Genomic DNA, 16262 nt, shown 5'->3' with positions numbered 1-16262 from the left:
TTTCCTGCTTCTCGGATGCTGCCTGACCTGCTGTGTTTTTCCAGCACCATACTCTCAACTCAATATTCTATAATTAGTTGGCTGTATAGCTAATTCTAGAGTATCTATTTACAACAGTGATAACAGTATAACCAACTGAGTGATTGCCACTGTATGTAGATGAATTTGACTGGGTAGTTTAGCCCTTTATCTCCAACATCTGCAGTCCTCACTTTCGCCTAGTTTAGCCCTTAGGCATTGTTCCTGCAATTCATGAAATGTAGCAATGGGATAAATTGGATTTAGTTTGCTGTGTCTGTAGTAAGAGCACTTACAGTGATGGCTTCCCTCATAACCTATTTGAAGTGACGTGGCTCATACAAGACAGCAAGAGGAACAAACGTGTCAAAATTAGGATATGGAGAAAATATAAAATTAAGGGATATTTTTACATTTACCTGTTTTTTAAAATTATTATTTTAGTAATACTAGCCCCCTCTCTGGATGCAAACTAACGACTATCACATTATCACAACACATTAGATAAAAATAAGCACAAAGCAAATATTCTAATTACAAACATTTATCTGTCCAATCACGAGCCACGTTGGGTGATTATTTCCCCTAGAAATAGTTTGAATGTTCAAAACCAGTATGTTTCTCAGATCCTATTTCTATAAATTGTTCACTTGAGTGTATGTATCATCGACAAAGGTTTAATATTTTCTTACTGTAAGTACATTGATACTTCTTTGCATTTCTCTCTCTCTTAAACACCAGGTTGTAGTTTATTTGGAAGCACTAGGCAAAAGTGAGGACTGCAGATGCTGGAAACCAGAGTTTAGATCAGAGTGGTGCTGGAAAAGCACAGCAGGTCAGGCAGCATCCGAGGAGCAGAAAAATCTACGTTTCAGGCAAAAGCCCTTCATCAGGAATGGAAGCACTGCCTACAACCTGATGTTATGTGATTTTTAACTCTGTCCACCTCATCCAACACCAGCACTCCCTCATCATCGCTCAAACACAAACATACATTAAAGACACACTGATTCGTATCCTGCAGTTGGAACAGTGGGATATCATTGCTCATTGTTACTCTGGAGCAAATCAAACAGCAAGCGCTGGTGTCACAGAATCACAAAATTGTTATGATGCAGGTGGCCATTCTGTCCATTGTGTCTGCACAGGCTGTCTGAGCTTTTTAACTTGGTACCAATATCCTGCCCCTTCCCTGTGACTTTGCACATTGCTTCTATTTAAATAATCATCTTCCTGAAAGCCTCAGTCGAACCTGCCTCTACAACATTTCCAAACAATGCACTGCAGAGCCCGAAAAAGACTTTTCTCACTTCCTACTTGCTTCCATTGTAAAATATTTTACAATTGAGGCCTCTCGTTCTCAATTCGTTTAGAAGTGGGAACAGTTTCTTCCTATCCACTCTGACCAGACCCCCTCACAATTTTGAAAATTTCTAACAAAAGTTATCTAAGCATTCTCCTTCCCAAGATAAAACAGTCCCAAATTTTCCAACATTTCTTTATAACTGAAGAGTCTCATCTGTGGTACCATTCTTTTAAATATCTCCTGCATGCTCTCCAATGCATTCACATCCTTTGTATTGTGTGGCACCGCCACCACTGCTCTCCCCCCATCACCCCCCCCCACACCCACCCTGCCTCCAAGAACTGTACACAATATTCCAGCTGAGGCATCATCAGTGCTGCATATTGTTCATCATAATCTTTCTACTCTTGTACCTTATTCCCCTATTAATGCCAAGGATACTGTGAGGGCACAATGAAATGTAGAAATTGACAGTTTCTGTTCAAATTTTCTTGCTTCTCCACAAACTTTGGAACAAGACGACTTAAGGGCCAGAATTTATAACTAATCATGAGTGTGTGAAGGCCTGGCACATTCAGTTGTAAATGCATTCTTCACAGTGTGATAAATATTATAATGGCCAAATAATTTCCCTTGTTGCAAGCTTTTTGTTACATTTTCCCTTTCTGTCATTAATCTATCTTAACCCAATCTTTCTTTCTCTTTCTATTTTGATTTGTGTACATTTTACATAGAACTGAATATTTAAGTTTGTACTTCATTTTTCTTTTGGCCCTCAGTAAGGAGTCTGCAGTTTGTCTGGTTAAAGAAAACACTACAGATCCCCTTTGGATGAGGGTGCTATGTTAAAACGGATCTTGAATACCTCGCAGTTGCTGTTCAACAGCTCATGAAAAGTGTGGGCAGCTGTCAGCAGCCTAACTGAGGAATGTTATTCCTTACATAATCTCTATAACAAAACTTGACTGCTTCACTTAATTGCTTCACCCCCACTTCCCTTCTTGCAACATTTCATTTTTCTTTTCTCAACTACCTGTATTTTTTAGCAAAACATTTAGTTTTTATATTCCCACCCTCCACCTAATTCATCGTCTTTTTCATTTTTCAGTTGGCTGTTCATGCCACTTGCAGGTGGCACCAAAAGTGCACACGCATGAAGAGGCAACCTGTGCATTTGTGGAGTGACAAACAAGGTGGTGTCCACGACGGTACTGCTTGAGGCTAGCCTGAAGTAAGAACGCACTCAGGGAGGCTAAGGCTGTCAGATTACAGCAGAAGACTGTGTGGGTCTGAAGACTTGCTCCTCCAAAAAAAAATGGAGACTTTTCTCTCCAGCCATTGTGTTGCCCTTCTCGGATCCACTGTCACACTCACAGGTTTGCAGTATCTGGTAGCATAGCCTCCTGGTTCCAGAAGAGGCCATGTAGTGAGATCAGCATGAACTGGACTTGTCTTATTCCTGTCTTTCCCTAAGGTTTGGGCCCCTGTGACCGGCAGCCTCACCTTCACCCCCCACTCCCGGCAGCCCCTAACCCAGCCCTTTCCTGTCTTGGCCAAGAGCAATCACTGGCCACATCTATGTAGCAGCTCCACTGCATTAGGAATCCATTTTTAGTTTTCACGTTAATGTTTTTGTTTATCAACTAGCCTTTCTTTTACAATGAATGTATTTTGTTCACCACCTTCATTAGAATGGATGCAACATGGGAAAAAAAAACTCAAGCAGCTTGGAACCATCTTGACACAGCAGGTTGCTTGATCATTATCCCCTCAGAATTCACACTTATCCTTCTCTAAAGCACTGGAGTTTATAATGTGTGCAGCGTGCTCTGTAACTCTCCATTCTGATTAGAAGACTGTTCTCTGATATAGGGAAATAGTGTCTCAGGAGATCTAAGTGAATGGTGTCAGCTGCTGAGAAGGGAATTTATGTCTACATTCCATGGTCGTCTCCAAAGCTAAATTGCAAAAGAGGCAAAAGTGGTGCAGTAATGAAGATAAGCATTATCAAGCGTAACATCCTGAAGCAGAAAGAGTCATTTTTTATTCAAGAAATCCAAAAATAAAAGTCATCTTGATAACACAAGCCTGATGTCACCTAAACTCCAAAAGAAGTGGCGCCAGGATTTTCAAAGGCTACTTTAGGAGGAAATTTGAGTGCAAAGGCATTCTGACTTTGACGTTCATTTACGTTCTGCCCCCTATTCAGATGCAGTCAGGTGCAAGCCCAACTAAAGTTGAAGATTGAATGCAGTGGTATTCAAGAAAAAAAAGCAAAAGGAATAGTATTACTTTTTCGTTGCATTGCATCCATTTCTCAGAAGTTATTTTGGACTCAATAGAAGTAAATTGGGCATATTATGTGTCATGACTAGATTTAAAGGGATAACTACGTACCCTAACCTTGTCACATCATGGTGAAGTTTTTACATATTACAGCAGTGTGGTATGGAGGGGATAAGTTTATTAGGTTTACCTGACCTCACCTGACAAAGGAGCAGTGCCCCAAAAGCTTGTGATTTCAAATAAACTTGTTGGATTACAACTGGTGCCATGTATCTTTGGCTTTATCCACCCCAGTCCAACACCGGTACCTCCACATCAGGCTTATCCAGGACATAAAGAGATTTTCTTTTGAGGGGAGGTTGTGTAGGTTGGGCCTATGTTCACTGGAGTTCAGAAAAATGAGGGGTGACCTTACTGAAGCATGCAAGGTTCTTTGGCGACATGAGATTTCAAGAAGAAAGGTTGTTTTCCCTTTCAGAACAGTCTAGCACCAGAGGGGAGTGATTCTTTACTGCAGAGGCTGTTGTGGCTGGGTCATTAAGTGTATTCAAAGCTGAGATAGACAGGTTTTTAATCAGTAAGGAAACCAATGGTTATGAGAAAAAGCAGGAGAGTGGAGTTGAGATCATCAGATCAGCCATGACCTTATTGATTTAATGGGCTGAATGGCACATTTCTTCTCCTATGTTTTAGGGAAAGGGGCAAAAAAAAAAAAGAGGATTTCTCCTGCCAAATTATCACGGGACCATGTATCTACAACCTAGACTTGGTTGGGCACAATAGGGCAGAGCCCGATATTTTTATTGACCTGTTTCAAGGAGTGTCAGGGGGGTCACTTATTGACTTCACGTACAACTGGACAACTGTGCCATGGCGTAAATCACAGGATCATCTGTGCAATGCTAATTCCAAACAAAGGGCTCTTCTGGGGCAGTGACAGCGTTCCTATCTCTTGGAGTCCTACTTGGGTTCAAATCTCATCTGCTCTACAGTTGTGTCATGTCTGAACAGGTTGATTAAAACAAAATCGATGAATTCTGTTGACTTTTTCATTTCTGAACCGTATAGTTGAAGCAAAAAACAGAGCGCAGAGCAGCATAGAAACCAAATTAAAAGTGCAAGTATATGACAAATTAAATCAAATACAGCTATTTTCAGGAAGAGAGCATCTTCCCCTATATCTTATGAACTTATAATTACGAAGCAGAATAATAGCAGAGGGAATGGGGAAATTAAAAAAAAAACAACAAAACAGGAATACTTTGGAGCCTAAAGTGAAAACTGAGAAAGAGAAAGGATTCCACTTCCCTTCATAACTTATTGAGCACCAATGCACCAACCACCACAAGGTCTCAAAACCTAATCCATTGAAATTTGTGGCCGATATCTTGAGATATCCGTTGCAAATTCACCCATCCCATTGGTTTAAATTTACAAGAATATTTTTCACTGTTTAACTGATTATTCAAGCAGTAAATTCAAAATTTACTCATGAAGCACTTCAATTCTGATCACTCACTATTTTATCAAATCAAACATTCAGAAAATACTTACAAAGATAACATTTTTTGCAGCTGCCATGATTTGAGTGCCATCAGATGACCATGTGCAGCACTTTAACAGCATCTCAACCTCTTCATCATCATAGTCAGCAGCATCTGGTTTCTGGAACTGCTCACGTACATCAAAGCTCTTCCACTGATTAGCAGAGGAGGTATCCCATAGCTGCAAAAACATAAGGCAGTGTTGCAATAGCAGCTGTGAACAAACCAACTTCTAAAGACTTTTTAACGACCGAAACTGACAGACTTGGATAATCTACATTTGAAGAAGCCTTACTACGATTGTGAAACTGCTTGTTACCATGAGATGGAGGTGCCAGTGTTGGACTGGGTAGAGAAAGTCAGAAGTCACACGACACCAGGTAACAGTCCAACAGGTATATTTGAAATCAGAAGCTTTCAGAGAGCTGCCCCTTCGTCAGAATTTACATACAGAGAGATCAAAAGATAGTGTCAGTGGAGTCTTGAATAAGAAGTCTCTGCAGGTGATCGAAAGCGTCAGACAGTGTGAGCAAAGTGCCAACATCTGAATAGTAAATCTTGCCAATGTACTCAGGTACTCATGTGACTCAACCAATGTTGTCTGCCTCATATGCTGCAGGCAAATATGCCCCCAGGCATGGTATGTTGGTGAGACCATACAGATGTTATGGCAACAGATGAATGGACACCATGCAACAATCCCTCCCAGTCAGGGGAACGCTTCAGCAGTCAAGGACATTCAGTTTCCAATCTTTGGGTAAGCATGCTCCAAGGCAGCCTTCGAGGTACACAACAACGTAGAATCGCTGAGCAGAAACTGATAACCAGGATCCGTACCCTGAGATGGCCTCAACTGTGACCTTAGGTTCATGCCGTGCTACATGTAACCCCACTATACTGTCCTGTATTTGTCAAACTTCCTTAGCGTTCTGTTTTAACAGCATCACCTTGGTAGCCTGTTATGAATGCTCTACCTTAATTAGCTTGTACAGTTTTTGATTTTTTGTTGCTTTGGTTAGGTACGTTATTCCAGCTGTTTGGTTTGTCTCCAACACCAACTTAGTTTTAAATTTTTTGCAATTAACTCTCTGCCTCAATTAATTTGATTACAGATCATCCTCTTCACAGCTGTTGACACCTGCAAAGACTCATTCGATTATCCACTTAAACCATTTGTATGATATCTTGATATCCCTACCCATTGATTGCTCTGTTTAAAAATTCTGTATCTGTATACTTTTCTTCACTTCACCTGATGAAGGAGCAGTGCTCTGAAAGCTTGTGATTTCAAATATATCGATTGGACTATAACCTGACTTTGCTTGCTAACAGTAAGAGGCAGTCTATCAGAAGGATCCCAGCATTTTGAAACCCAATCTTGGCAAAAAGAAGAAGAAGAAAAGCAGGAGCAGTGATAGGATCATGCCAGGACATGAACTATAACACAACTAGAAATGGCAACAAATGCCCTTCAAGTCATTAGGTCTGAGGTTGCCAATTCAACTTCATAAGCCATCATCAGATTTACAAAATACAATCATCCTTGCCTATGAGGTATAGCCAACATACTATCTGTATTAATGGTTTTCTTTAGTGAATTATTTCTATCCTTGGCTTCTGTCTTATTTCTGTTCATCCTTGTAAATTCCACGTACTCCCATTTCTTCTCTCAAAAAAAAAAACTGCTTCCTCTGCAGTCATTGTCCAGTGGTACACTACAAACACAACCACTTCTGGTCCATCTGTTCGTTGCCTGTCTTCAGTACCCTCCCAAAATCCCAATCGTTTATCCTGTGATTTGTACACTTACAGCGCTTTATTCCATATCACCATGCTCACATTATTCTTTTTCAAGCTTCACTGGTTCCTATTGCTTTCCTCACCGAACCTGTGTGTGGAGTTACTTCCCTGAGAATCTGCAGGCTGCCCATCCCCTGAAGTTTCCACCAACAAAGCAAAGGTTTCTTCCAATAATATCTTCCTCCCCTCCTCTGGGAAATGCTCCATCATTGGTTTCCTGTATCAGTGACAGAAAACTGGCATAGAAAAGCTCGGAAAGCAGGGAGTTGGAAGGATTTGCAGCTCAGTCTGAAGAAACTGCCAAATAAGCCAGCTAATATGTTATGAGCAATGAGTCTGGTCCACTTGTCAGGACAAGTGTAGCTCCAACAACACTCAAGTTGGTCATCATCCAGAACAGAGTAGCCCATTTGACTGGCACCACATCAACTACCTTCTATGTTTAGAAGTGGGAGACTGACAGTGGGACAGCAGTGGTACAGCTTACGAGATGCACTGCAACAACTCACTAAAGCTTTCTTCAACAGAATCTTTCAAACCCTTAACCTGAAAATACAAGGCCAACAGATATCTGAACTTCAAGGTTAAATCATGAGGCGAAATTACACAGATTATACCTGCTTATCTCTAGAATTTAGAAGGTTAAAAGGTGATCTGATGGAAGTCTTCAAGCTATTAAAATAGAAAGACAGGGTATTTAAAGTATTTCCACTGGTTTGAGGTCCTAGAACTAGGTGGCATAATGCGAGAATTAGGGCCTGACCATTCAGTATATATGTTAGGAAGCACTTCTACACACAAAGGGGTAGATGCTTGGAACTCTTCCATAAATGGCAGCAGATGCAGGATCAAGTTGTTAACTTTAAATAACTGTAGATAGATTATTTTTTGTTAAGTAAAGGTATTAAGGGATATAGGTCAAAAGGCTACAGCTCAATCATGATCTCACTGAATGGTGGAACAGGCTTGAGGGGCTGAATGGCTTACTCCTATTCCTATGTTCCTATTTGTAAGTTCCCCTCCACGTCTCACACCATGCTGACTTGAAAATATATCATTATTCCTTTACTGTCACTGGGTCATAATCCTGGAATTTCAATTGTAGAAACACTGAAGGAATGCAGTGGCTAAAGAAGGCTGCTTTCTACCACCTGCTCAAGGGCAATTAGGAATAAGCAACAAATGCTGGTCTGGCCGGCAACATCCATATCCTTTGACAGAATAAATAATGTACATGTAAGCTGCAAAAGCACTGTCTAAAGTGGGAAGTGGAGCAACAAAAACCAAAAAGAAGTGAAAGCAGATGACATGAGGTCAAGCAAAGGGCACAAGGTATCAGAAATGGGTGGTGCAGAACACAGTTTTAAAATAAAACTTTGAATTTAAATGTAATAACAGGAAACTGACGCATATAAGGGGAAAAAATACTTAAATAAACCTTTGCTATGGCACCACCTAGTGAAACTACCTCGGAAGTCGAGATCTGAAATACAGCAGCACCAACGAATGGTGGGAGAATTATATATTAAATTTAATGCCTAGAATGCACACAGTTTAGTTAATCCTGGGTGTTGTATTTAGACATGAAGGAGTTGGTGAAGGAAACACAAAGAGCTTTTAAGGTGCAATCTTTAGCAGTTGTTATTTTTAGGTTATCACCTCCACTGTAACCCCTGGAATTTTGTAATCCAACCTTATAAATACTGAGGAAAGATGCTGTTTAATAATAATGGTGCTCATTTTTTTCTCCATTGTAATGATAGCAAAGCATAACCATATTTCAAATCAGAAATCAGCATATCCACAACACCTATGGAATAAATATGAAAGCACAAACATTTTATGTGGTTCACTTGCATTTTAAGTGGAACACTACATGCAGTTATTTCAAAGGCTTTAAATGAAAGCGTGTAACACCTCTCCAATACACAGTCTAAAATTCAGCTTTAATTGTTAAAGCACCTAAAATGGTACATGCCTTCACTGTCCCATCATTGGAGCAACTTGCGAGATATTGATCATCAGGTGAAAATCTGCAATGGTTAACATAATCTGTGTGGCCAAACAAAGTGTTCCTACAGTTTGTCCCTTTCAAGTCCCATGTCTGTGAAATACAGAAGAGAAGTAACATGAATAGATTAAAAGTTAATAAAATATAGATTTGTATTGTGGTACCACATTAAAATAATTTCATTATCTATTCTCTTTTTTTCCTCTGAAAAACCCAATAGCGAAAATGGGGAAAACTCAAGCTGAATTTCATGAAATCTACTACACAATATATTGGTCTCACTAAAATAACAACTATGAACAAAGTGTAATAAACGTGCTTTAAAAATTCACAAGACTAAATCTACAGACAGCTGGAACATGCTTAGTAACTAGTAAAATAAATTCTCGCATCAAAGATGAAAACTTAAATGTAAAAAAATGCATGCAATATTGCTAGAAACTAAATTTGCCTTACATTTCCTGTAGACTCTATGAAAGACTACAAGTGAATTGCATGATGGTAAGAATCCAGCCATCTCACCACCAAAAATAACTTGCAATGTCCAAATGCATTACGCATCGACATGCATCAGATCACAAAGAATGAAGCAGTATATATCTGGTGATGCTAGTTCAATGAGAAACTAATGCAGTAACAGAAACGATGCATTTTAAACATACAATTCTGAAATTTTAATGGAATAGTTACGATTAAAGGTGACAAAACAGTTAACTAACCAGAGACCTATGATGGAAGGTCAATATATTCTGCAAATCCATTGGTAGATCAAATAAGTACATGCTATCATAAATGATAGTAAAACCACTCATCAAGGCATGCCCTGCTATCAATAGGCTAGGATTAGTCGAGTCTTTTGAAACTTGCATATTAGGGAAAAGTTATCAAATATATGTCAGTGAATAAGGCACAAGTTTAATGTCAAAAAGAAACTTGGTTACTTATGGAAAGCATTTCCTCACTATGAAGAGGAAATAAGTGTTACAGACAAAAGGGTTCTATCATTCTACACTATAGCAACACAGTAATCTGTTATGCATTCACTTTAAGCACATATAATTACAAAACAGTACATCATTGCACTTTCTATAAGCAAAGTCACAAGATCTGATTTAACATTTACAACAAATAGAAACCTTCATGTAAAACAAACCAAACTCAAAGCACAACTTACTCACTTTCAAATAGGTGTCATTGGAGCAGGTTGCCAAAAGAATCCTATTTGGTGAACGTGAAAAACAACAATAGTTGATTTGTTCACTGTGTTCATGGTATGTATGATACAACTCCCCAGTTAATAAATTCCAAACCTAAGGCAAAAGAACTTACATTAGCTATTAGGTGGAGAAGACTGTCCCATTAATGGAAGATTATTAAGTAAGATACTTCCAAAGAACACATTACAAATTGCTTGTAAACATGAAAACATGACTTAGAAAACAAATCACTGACTTCTGCTGCTGATTTCATACCTTAACTTTTGTATCTGAGGAGCACGTGGCTATAAATTTGTCGTCTGGAGAAAATGCACAACAAAGAACTTCATCATCATGTCCAAGGATTTCCAAAAGTTTCTCACCAGTTTCACTTTTAAAAACCTATTTCATAATTTGAAGAGAGAATTTTGAAACACAATATGTAATTTTTGGGCACTTTGCAGAATTATTTATTTTAAATTTCATTGACTCGAATTTTCTTCAACACTTTCCTTGAACCTAATCAGACAATATGAATCCACATGGGGCAAGCTATTAACAGTGCGTTGTAGAAAGGGAACATTATCATGCAGTCAAAGTGTGATGTAGGATATGTAATGTATAAATTAATATCATTTTCTTTAGAGTTTGCATTTTTAACTAGTATCATTTGGGTTTTGGTCTGTGGGGATTTAATGATTAGCTTGTCAGTATTTCAGGAGGCATGATTTTATTTTTAAACCAGGATGAAAAAGAGGGAGCCTCTGTGGGATATTGGAATTTGTGTGTATTAGAGAAGTTTCATGACAGCGGAGTAAACATTGAGCAGCATTAGCGTGTTTTTAGTTAAGGAGAATAAGGACTTTTTTTTCATTTTTTAGGGTAAAAACCTATAGCTCAGTAAGGTTTCTTTTTTTCAGCTTAAAGTTGGATGCATGAAACAGTTTATCCTAGAGAAAGGAGTCATTTCAATCAAATTAGGAAAGAGGTTACCTCAGTGCAAGGAATTTAGCTGCAAGATCCTGACCAGAAGTATTTGAGTAGAACCATGAAGAGATTTTTAAAAGCTAAGAAAATTTAAGCTCAGTTGTATGACTAATGGAAAAAAGGCCATCGAACTTTAAAGCTGAGAATTAAAACAAACAATGAAGTCATAGAACATAGAACATAGAACAATACAGCACAGAACAGGCCCTTCGGCCCACGATGTTGTGCCGAACTTCTATCCTAGATTAAGCACCCATCCATGTACCTATCCAAATGCCGCTTAAAGGTCGCCAATGAATCTGACTCTACCACTCCCACGGGCAGCGCATTCCATGCCCCCACCACTCTCTGGGTAAAGAACCCACCCCTGACATCTCCCCTATACCTTCCACCCTTCACCTTAAATTTATGTCCCCTTGTAACACTCTGTTGTACCCGGGGAAAAAGTTTCTGACTGTCTACTCTATCTATTCCTCTGATCATCTTATAAACCTCTATCAAGTCACCCCTCATCCTTCGCCGTTCCAACGAGAAAAGGCCGAGAACTCTCAACCTATCCTCATACGACCTACTCTCCATTCCAGGCAACATCCTGGTAAATCTTCTCTGCACCCTCTCCAAAGCTTCCACATCTTTCCTAAAGTGAGGCGACCAGAACTGCACACAGTACTCCAAATGTGGCCTTACCAAAGTCCTGTACAGCTGCAACATCAAACCAAGTCAAAGCTATGGAAGTGACAGAGAAGTAAAATCTCTCTGGTGTCGGGGTTCTGTAGCATGATGGTGTTGGGAAAGATGAGATAGTATTTTTTTCTATTTTTCAAATGTTCAAAATTGTATCATAAGTAAATAGCTTGATTTATTCTATTGTATCATAAATTCTTTAGCGCCATGAACGTGGCCTGCATGTGATTCGACTCGCTCACCATTATAGTTGACTCCCAATTTTCTCTCAAGTGGATTAGTCAGGTTGAACTGTTTAACACAAAAAGAAAGCTGGCAATTTTTTCAGCTTAGCTTCTAATCTTCATTCCGGATATGGAGGAGGAAAAATCCAAATAGTGAGAAATTACTGCCTTTCTAAGGAGATTTAGGCAGGAATGTGCACATGTCAAGCTGTTTCCCCTGGATTAACAAATCCAGATTGGCTTTCAGGCCATTTCAAGGTCATGACACCACCTTGCTTCATAGCAACGTTTAGAGAGCTCCTTATCGCTAGTGTTACCAGTGCAGTCGAATGTTAAAGAAACATGGAACTCAAAAGGTTTCCAGCTGAGTCTGTTCTTAATGTTGTAACTTTGAATAAAGAAATCCTTCAAGTAAAAAAATTACAAAACTTTACTACCCTTTCAAAAGAACGTTAAGGCATGGTGTAGGTCACACATGCAGTTTCATCCAATACTAACTTGCAAGAGGTAGTATCGATCAAAACTACACAAAATAATATGCAAAAACAGAAAATGTTTGAAAAACTCAGCTGGTCTGGCACAGAAAGCAATGTTAATGTTTGAGGACCAGTGACGCTTCCTCAGAACTAAATAATACAGAGGAACCTCGATTATCTGAACGACACGGGCGGGGAGTATTTTGTTCGGATAATTGAATGCCGAATAACGCAGTTTAGCCAAGCATTTGAACGTTGTGATCTTGCTGGATAATCCGAAATTCGGATAATTGAATGCTGGATAATCGAGGTTCCTCTGCATATAGCATGATGTTTAGTAAAATTGGGTTATTGAAGAATGGAGTATTAGTATTCTGTTTCTTACACTTCCCAGGATAGAACAAGAATAACGCAAAAATAGATAATGCAATTTTGTTGATTGTTATTTACCTGCAAAGTTTTATCTGCTCCACAAGATGCTATCTTCAACCCATCATGAGAAAAACAGGCGTGAAAAACAGCATCACTATGAGGTCGAACAACAAGGCGAGACAAGTTCTGCAAGGTCTTCTTGTTCCTGTTATTTAACAGCATTAAGTCAGCAAGAACTGACTTAAAACATGTTGTTCTAACTATTTCTGAACAGTAAAAAGTTCTGAATGACTCATTTGGTTAGATTTACCAAATTCTCAGATTAAAAAATAGTGAAAAGGCATTCAAAGGAAGATAGGATGGCAAAGAACAATAGTTGAGGGAGAATTCCAAAATAAAAACACAATACCATGAATGATGGAAATACTCAGCATGTCATCGGCACCACTGGAGAAGGAAAGAGAGCGAGCGAGCCACAAACAGAGAGAGACAGAGAGAGAGAGAGAGAGAGAGAGAGAGAGAGAGCGGGGGGGAGAAGAGAGAGATAATATTTCAAACATTGATTACAACTGCAAGTTCTAGGGATGGGCAATAAATGCTGGCCAGCCAACGATGCCCAATCCCACAAAAAAATTAATTAAGATATAATTTATAGATATAGTGTAATAAGGAAAAGGGTCAGCTGCTATTTTGGCCAGTATGAATATAGACAAAACCTAAGGTACTCATCTTACTTATGTTAATAAGAGAATATCCAGCAGTTGTTTGGGACAGATTAATCTGCTCTGTGAAGAAGAGTCATGATATTATTATTTGGAAACCTAAGATCTAAAGTGGAAAGTCTTAGGTTTGATTTGTATTTCTGTGGTGAGTACATTCAGAAGTGGAGACTGAGTCTTAGTTTCGTTTATGAGTTCTGCAAGTGGTGATGAATTGCCTGAAAATGTGTTTATACAATCACAGAGTATGTACAGTGTAGAAACAAGCCATTTAGCCCATCGAGTTGACACTGACCCAACCCTCTAGCCTATCCCTCTAACCCTCCATTTTCCCATGGCTAACCTGCACATCCTTGGGGACTATGGGCAATTTAGCATGGAAAACCCACCTAACCTGCACATCTTTGGATTGTGGGAGGAAACCGGAGTACCCGGCAAAAACCCACACAGACACAGTGACAACTTGCAAACTCCACACAGTCACCCAAGGGTGGAATTGAACCAGGTCCCTGATGCTATAAAGGCAGCAGTGCTGACCACTGAGCCATCATGCCACTTTATAGACATCTGTAAAGATCATCCTTCAGCCCCCGATGCTCCAGGGAAAACAGCGTATTCAGCTACTCCCTATAGCACAAGCTCTCCAATGCTGGCAATATCTTTTTCTGATTGTTTCAAGTTTCACAACATGTGGGATTTTTAACAACAGCTTGTGAAGACATCCACAGTTGTCTCTGCCTGCTTAAGTGTCATGGCAAGAAGATTGGATGACATTTTGTAAACAGCTTTCTCAGTTTTTCAAGAGTTTAATCAGCTTTATGATCCTTCTTCAGTTATGTTTGAAGAGAATGAGCTTCTTACTCAGAGATTCTGACTAGGAGACACAATATTCAGTGAGTGAATTTAATAACATGTTACAGTTAGGTCCATTTCACCTTTCCAGAAAGAAAGTCGTGTGGACTTCAACTCCTCAGGGTCCATCAAGATTCTTGTGATACACATCCAGATGTGAGTGTGGAGAATACTACACCTACTCATAGTTTATGTGCCCAACAGTGTTACTGAGGAAGCACTGCATGTGGCCATCTAAGATGAGATAACCTTTTACAACTCAAGAACATGAAACTCTGCATAGATAGGAAAATTCTTCACCATTGCTAAAGCACAAGAACAATAGTTGCCCTTTAAAATGAGAGGTCAGAGAACTCATTTTTCCCAGCTTCGCAAACATACAATAAAGTCACAGCAGTTAATGTTGAAGTTTCTCTCATCTCATCCTTCGGTCCAGCAGATTTGCAGGACCTTCAGATGAAGTTTTGACATCCTGACTGCAAATCTTCCTGCACAGCCAGAAATCTCTGAACAGCTTTTTGTTGATCCCTCATGGTCTTTGCATGTTTTTCAAGGAATGAATCTGTTGCCTTCCTGATGCCTCTGTTCATCCTAATCTTGAAAACATGGCAGAAGAATCTCAAGTTGCCATTGTCCTGCTATTGTAGGGAATGGTAATATTCTTCAGCTTCTCTTTGATGATGCAACTTTACCATTCAGTAGATTTGCACCATCAGATACTCATTTCAATACAGGGCATCGTGAAAGAGAAAGCCAGTTATGTGTAAGTGGTACCCTCCAAATGAGCATCCAGCTGTCTTTATCCTAATATGAAAATCCTGCTAGCCACCAATACTTTTGGCACTGTGGTCTTTGGGCTATTAATCCTATTGTTTTCCTTTCACAGGATCATAGATTCCCTGTGGTGTGGAAACGGGCCATTTGGCCCATTGAGTCCACACCAATCCTCCGAAGAGCATCCCACCCAGACCTATACCCCTACCCTATCCCTGTAATTCTGCAATTCCAAAGGCCAATCGACCTAGCCTGTACATCTTTGAACTGTAGGAGGAAACCAGAGCATCCAGAGGAAACCCACCCAGACATGAGGAGAATGTGTAAACACCACACAGACAATCACCCGAGGGTGGAATTGAACCCGGGTCCCTGGCACCATAAGGTAGCAGTGCTAATCACTGCGCCACCATGCGGTCACTACTTTCATCTGCTAAAGTACAGTTCCAGCTACATTATTTTGAATGGCCAAACAGTGAGATCTCTCGAGCGCTTGAATCTGTAAACAAGGAACTTTGGGAGAAGGTGGTGAGAGAAGTACGTTGAGTTAAAGGGGAATATTTTTACTTAAATGTTTCAGCTAACAACATTAATAAAATTAAAAACTAAACACATGGGAGATGTAGAGACAGAGTTTCAGAATATGTGAATGAACCTTTAAGGTAAGCTATGATGTACATAGCTTCAGGAGTCATGAAGCTCCAAAAAAAACACCCTTATTTGATCAGTAAGTGGTTTCCTACCACTACATTCTTTAGCTGTACAATATTAGGGTGCTGCAGTTTAAGGAGCAGAATAATCTCTAAAACAACTGAAAGGGATTTACATCCTAATGCGACCCTTGTCAGCAAGTTGAACACCCTAAGGTTTCTACTTTCATATGTAGCAAAAACAACAGCTGACTCCTTTTGCTCGCTAAACCATATTTATAAATCAAGTTGAACAGCTGGTTACTATCTCTTGTGTCACATCTGTTGGGAACTTCAGCTGTGGTAAAACAGGAGTTTTTTTTA

At 39.5% G+C, this 16262-nt stretch overlaps 1 protein-coding gene across 6 annotated transcripts in view; it reads right to left on the bottom strand.

Moving 5' to 3' along the window:
- apaf1 (apoptotic peptidase activating factor 1) overlaps positions 1–16262 on the bottom strand; it is a 182035-nt gene that overhangs the window by 104643 nt on the left and 61130 nt on the right. For all 6 annotated transcript variants that reach the window (XR_011955290.1, XR_011955291.1, XM_072562470.1 and 3 more), the window contains exons 13-17: positions 12983–13109; positions 10438–10563; positions 10144–10275; positions 8933–9058; positions 5165–5335 (exon numbers count right to left, since the gene is read on the bottom strand). Coding sequence is in view for 4 of the 6 variants with exons in the window: in XM_072562470.1 (XP_072418571.1) it covers positions 5165–5335; positions 8933–9058; positions 10144–10275; positions 10438–10563; positions 12983–13109 (682 nt within the window). In the remaining 2 variants the exon portion in view is untranslated. The remainder of the gene's footprint in view (positions 1–5164; positions 5336–8932; positions 9059–10143; positions 10276–10437; positions 10564–12982; positions 13110–16262) is intronic.

The sequence above is a fragment of the Chiloscyllium punctatum genome, chromosome 44 (genome assembly GCF_047496795.1).
Source record: "Chiloscyllium punctatum isolate Juve2018m chromosome 44, sChiPun1.3, whole genome shotgun sequence".
Taxonomy (NCBI): Eukaryota; Metazoa; Chordata; class Chondrichthyes; order Orectolobiformes; family Hemiscylliidae; genus Chiloscyllium; species Chiloscyllium punctatum.
This window is presented reverse-complemented; position numbering and strand designations above follow the sequence as displayed.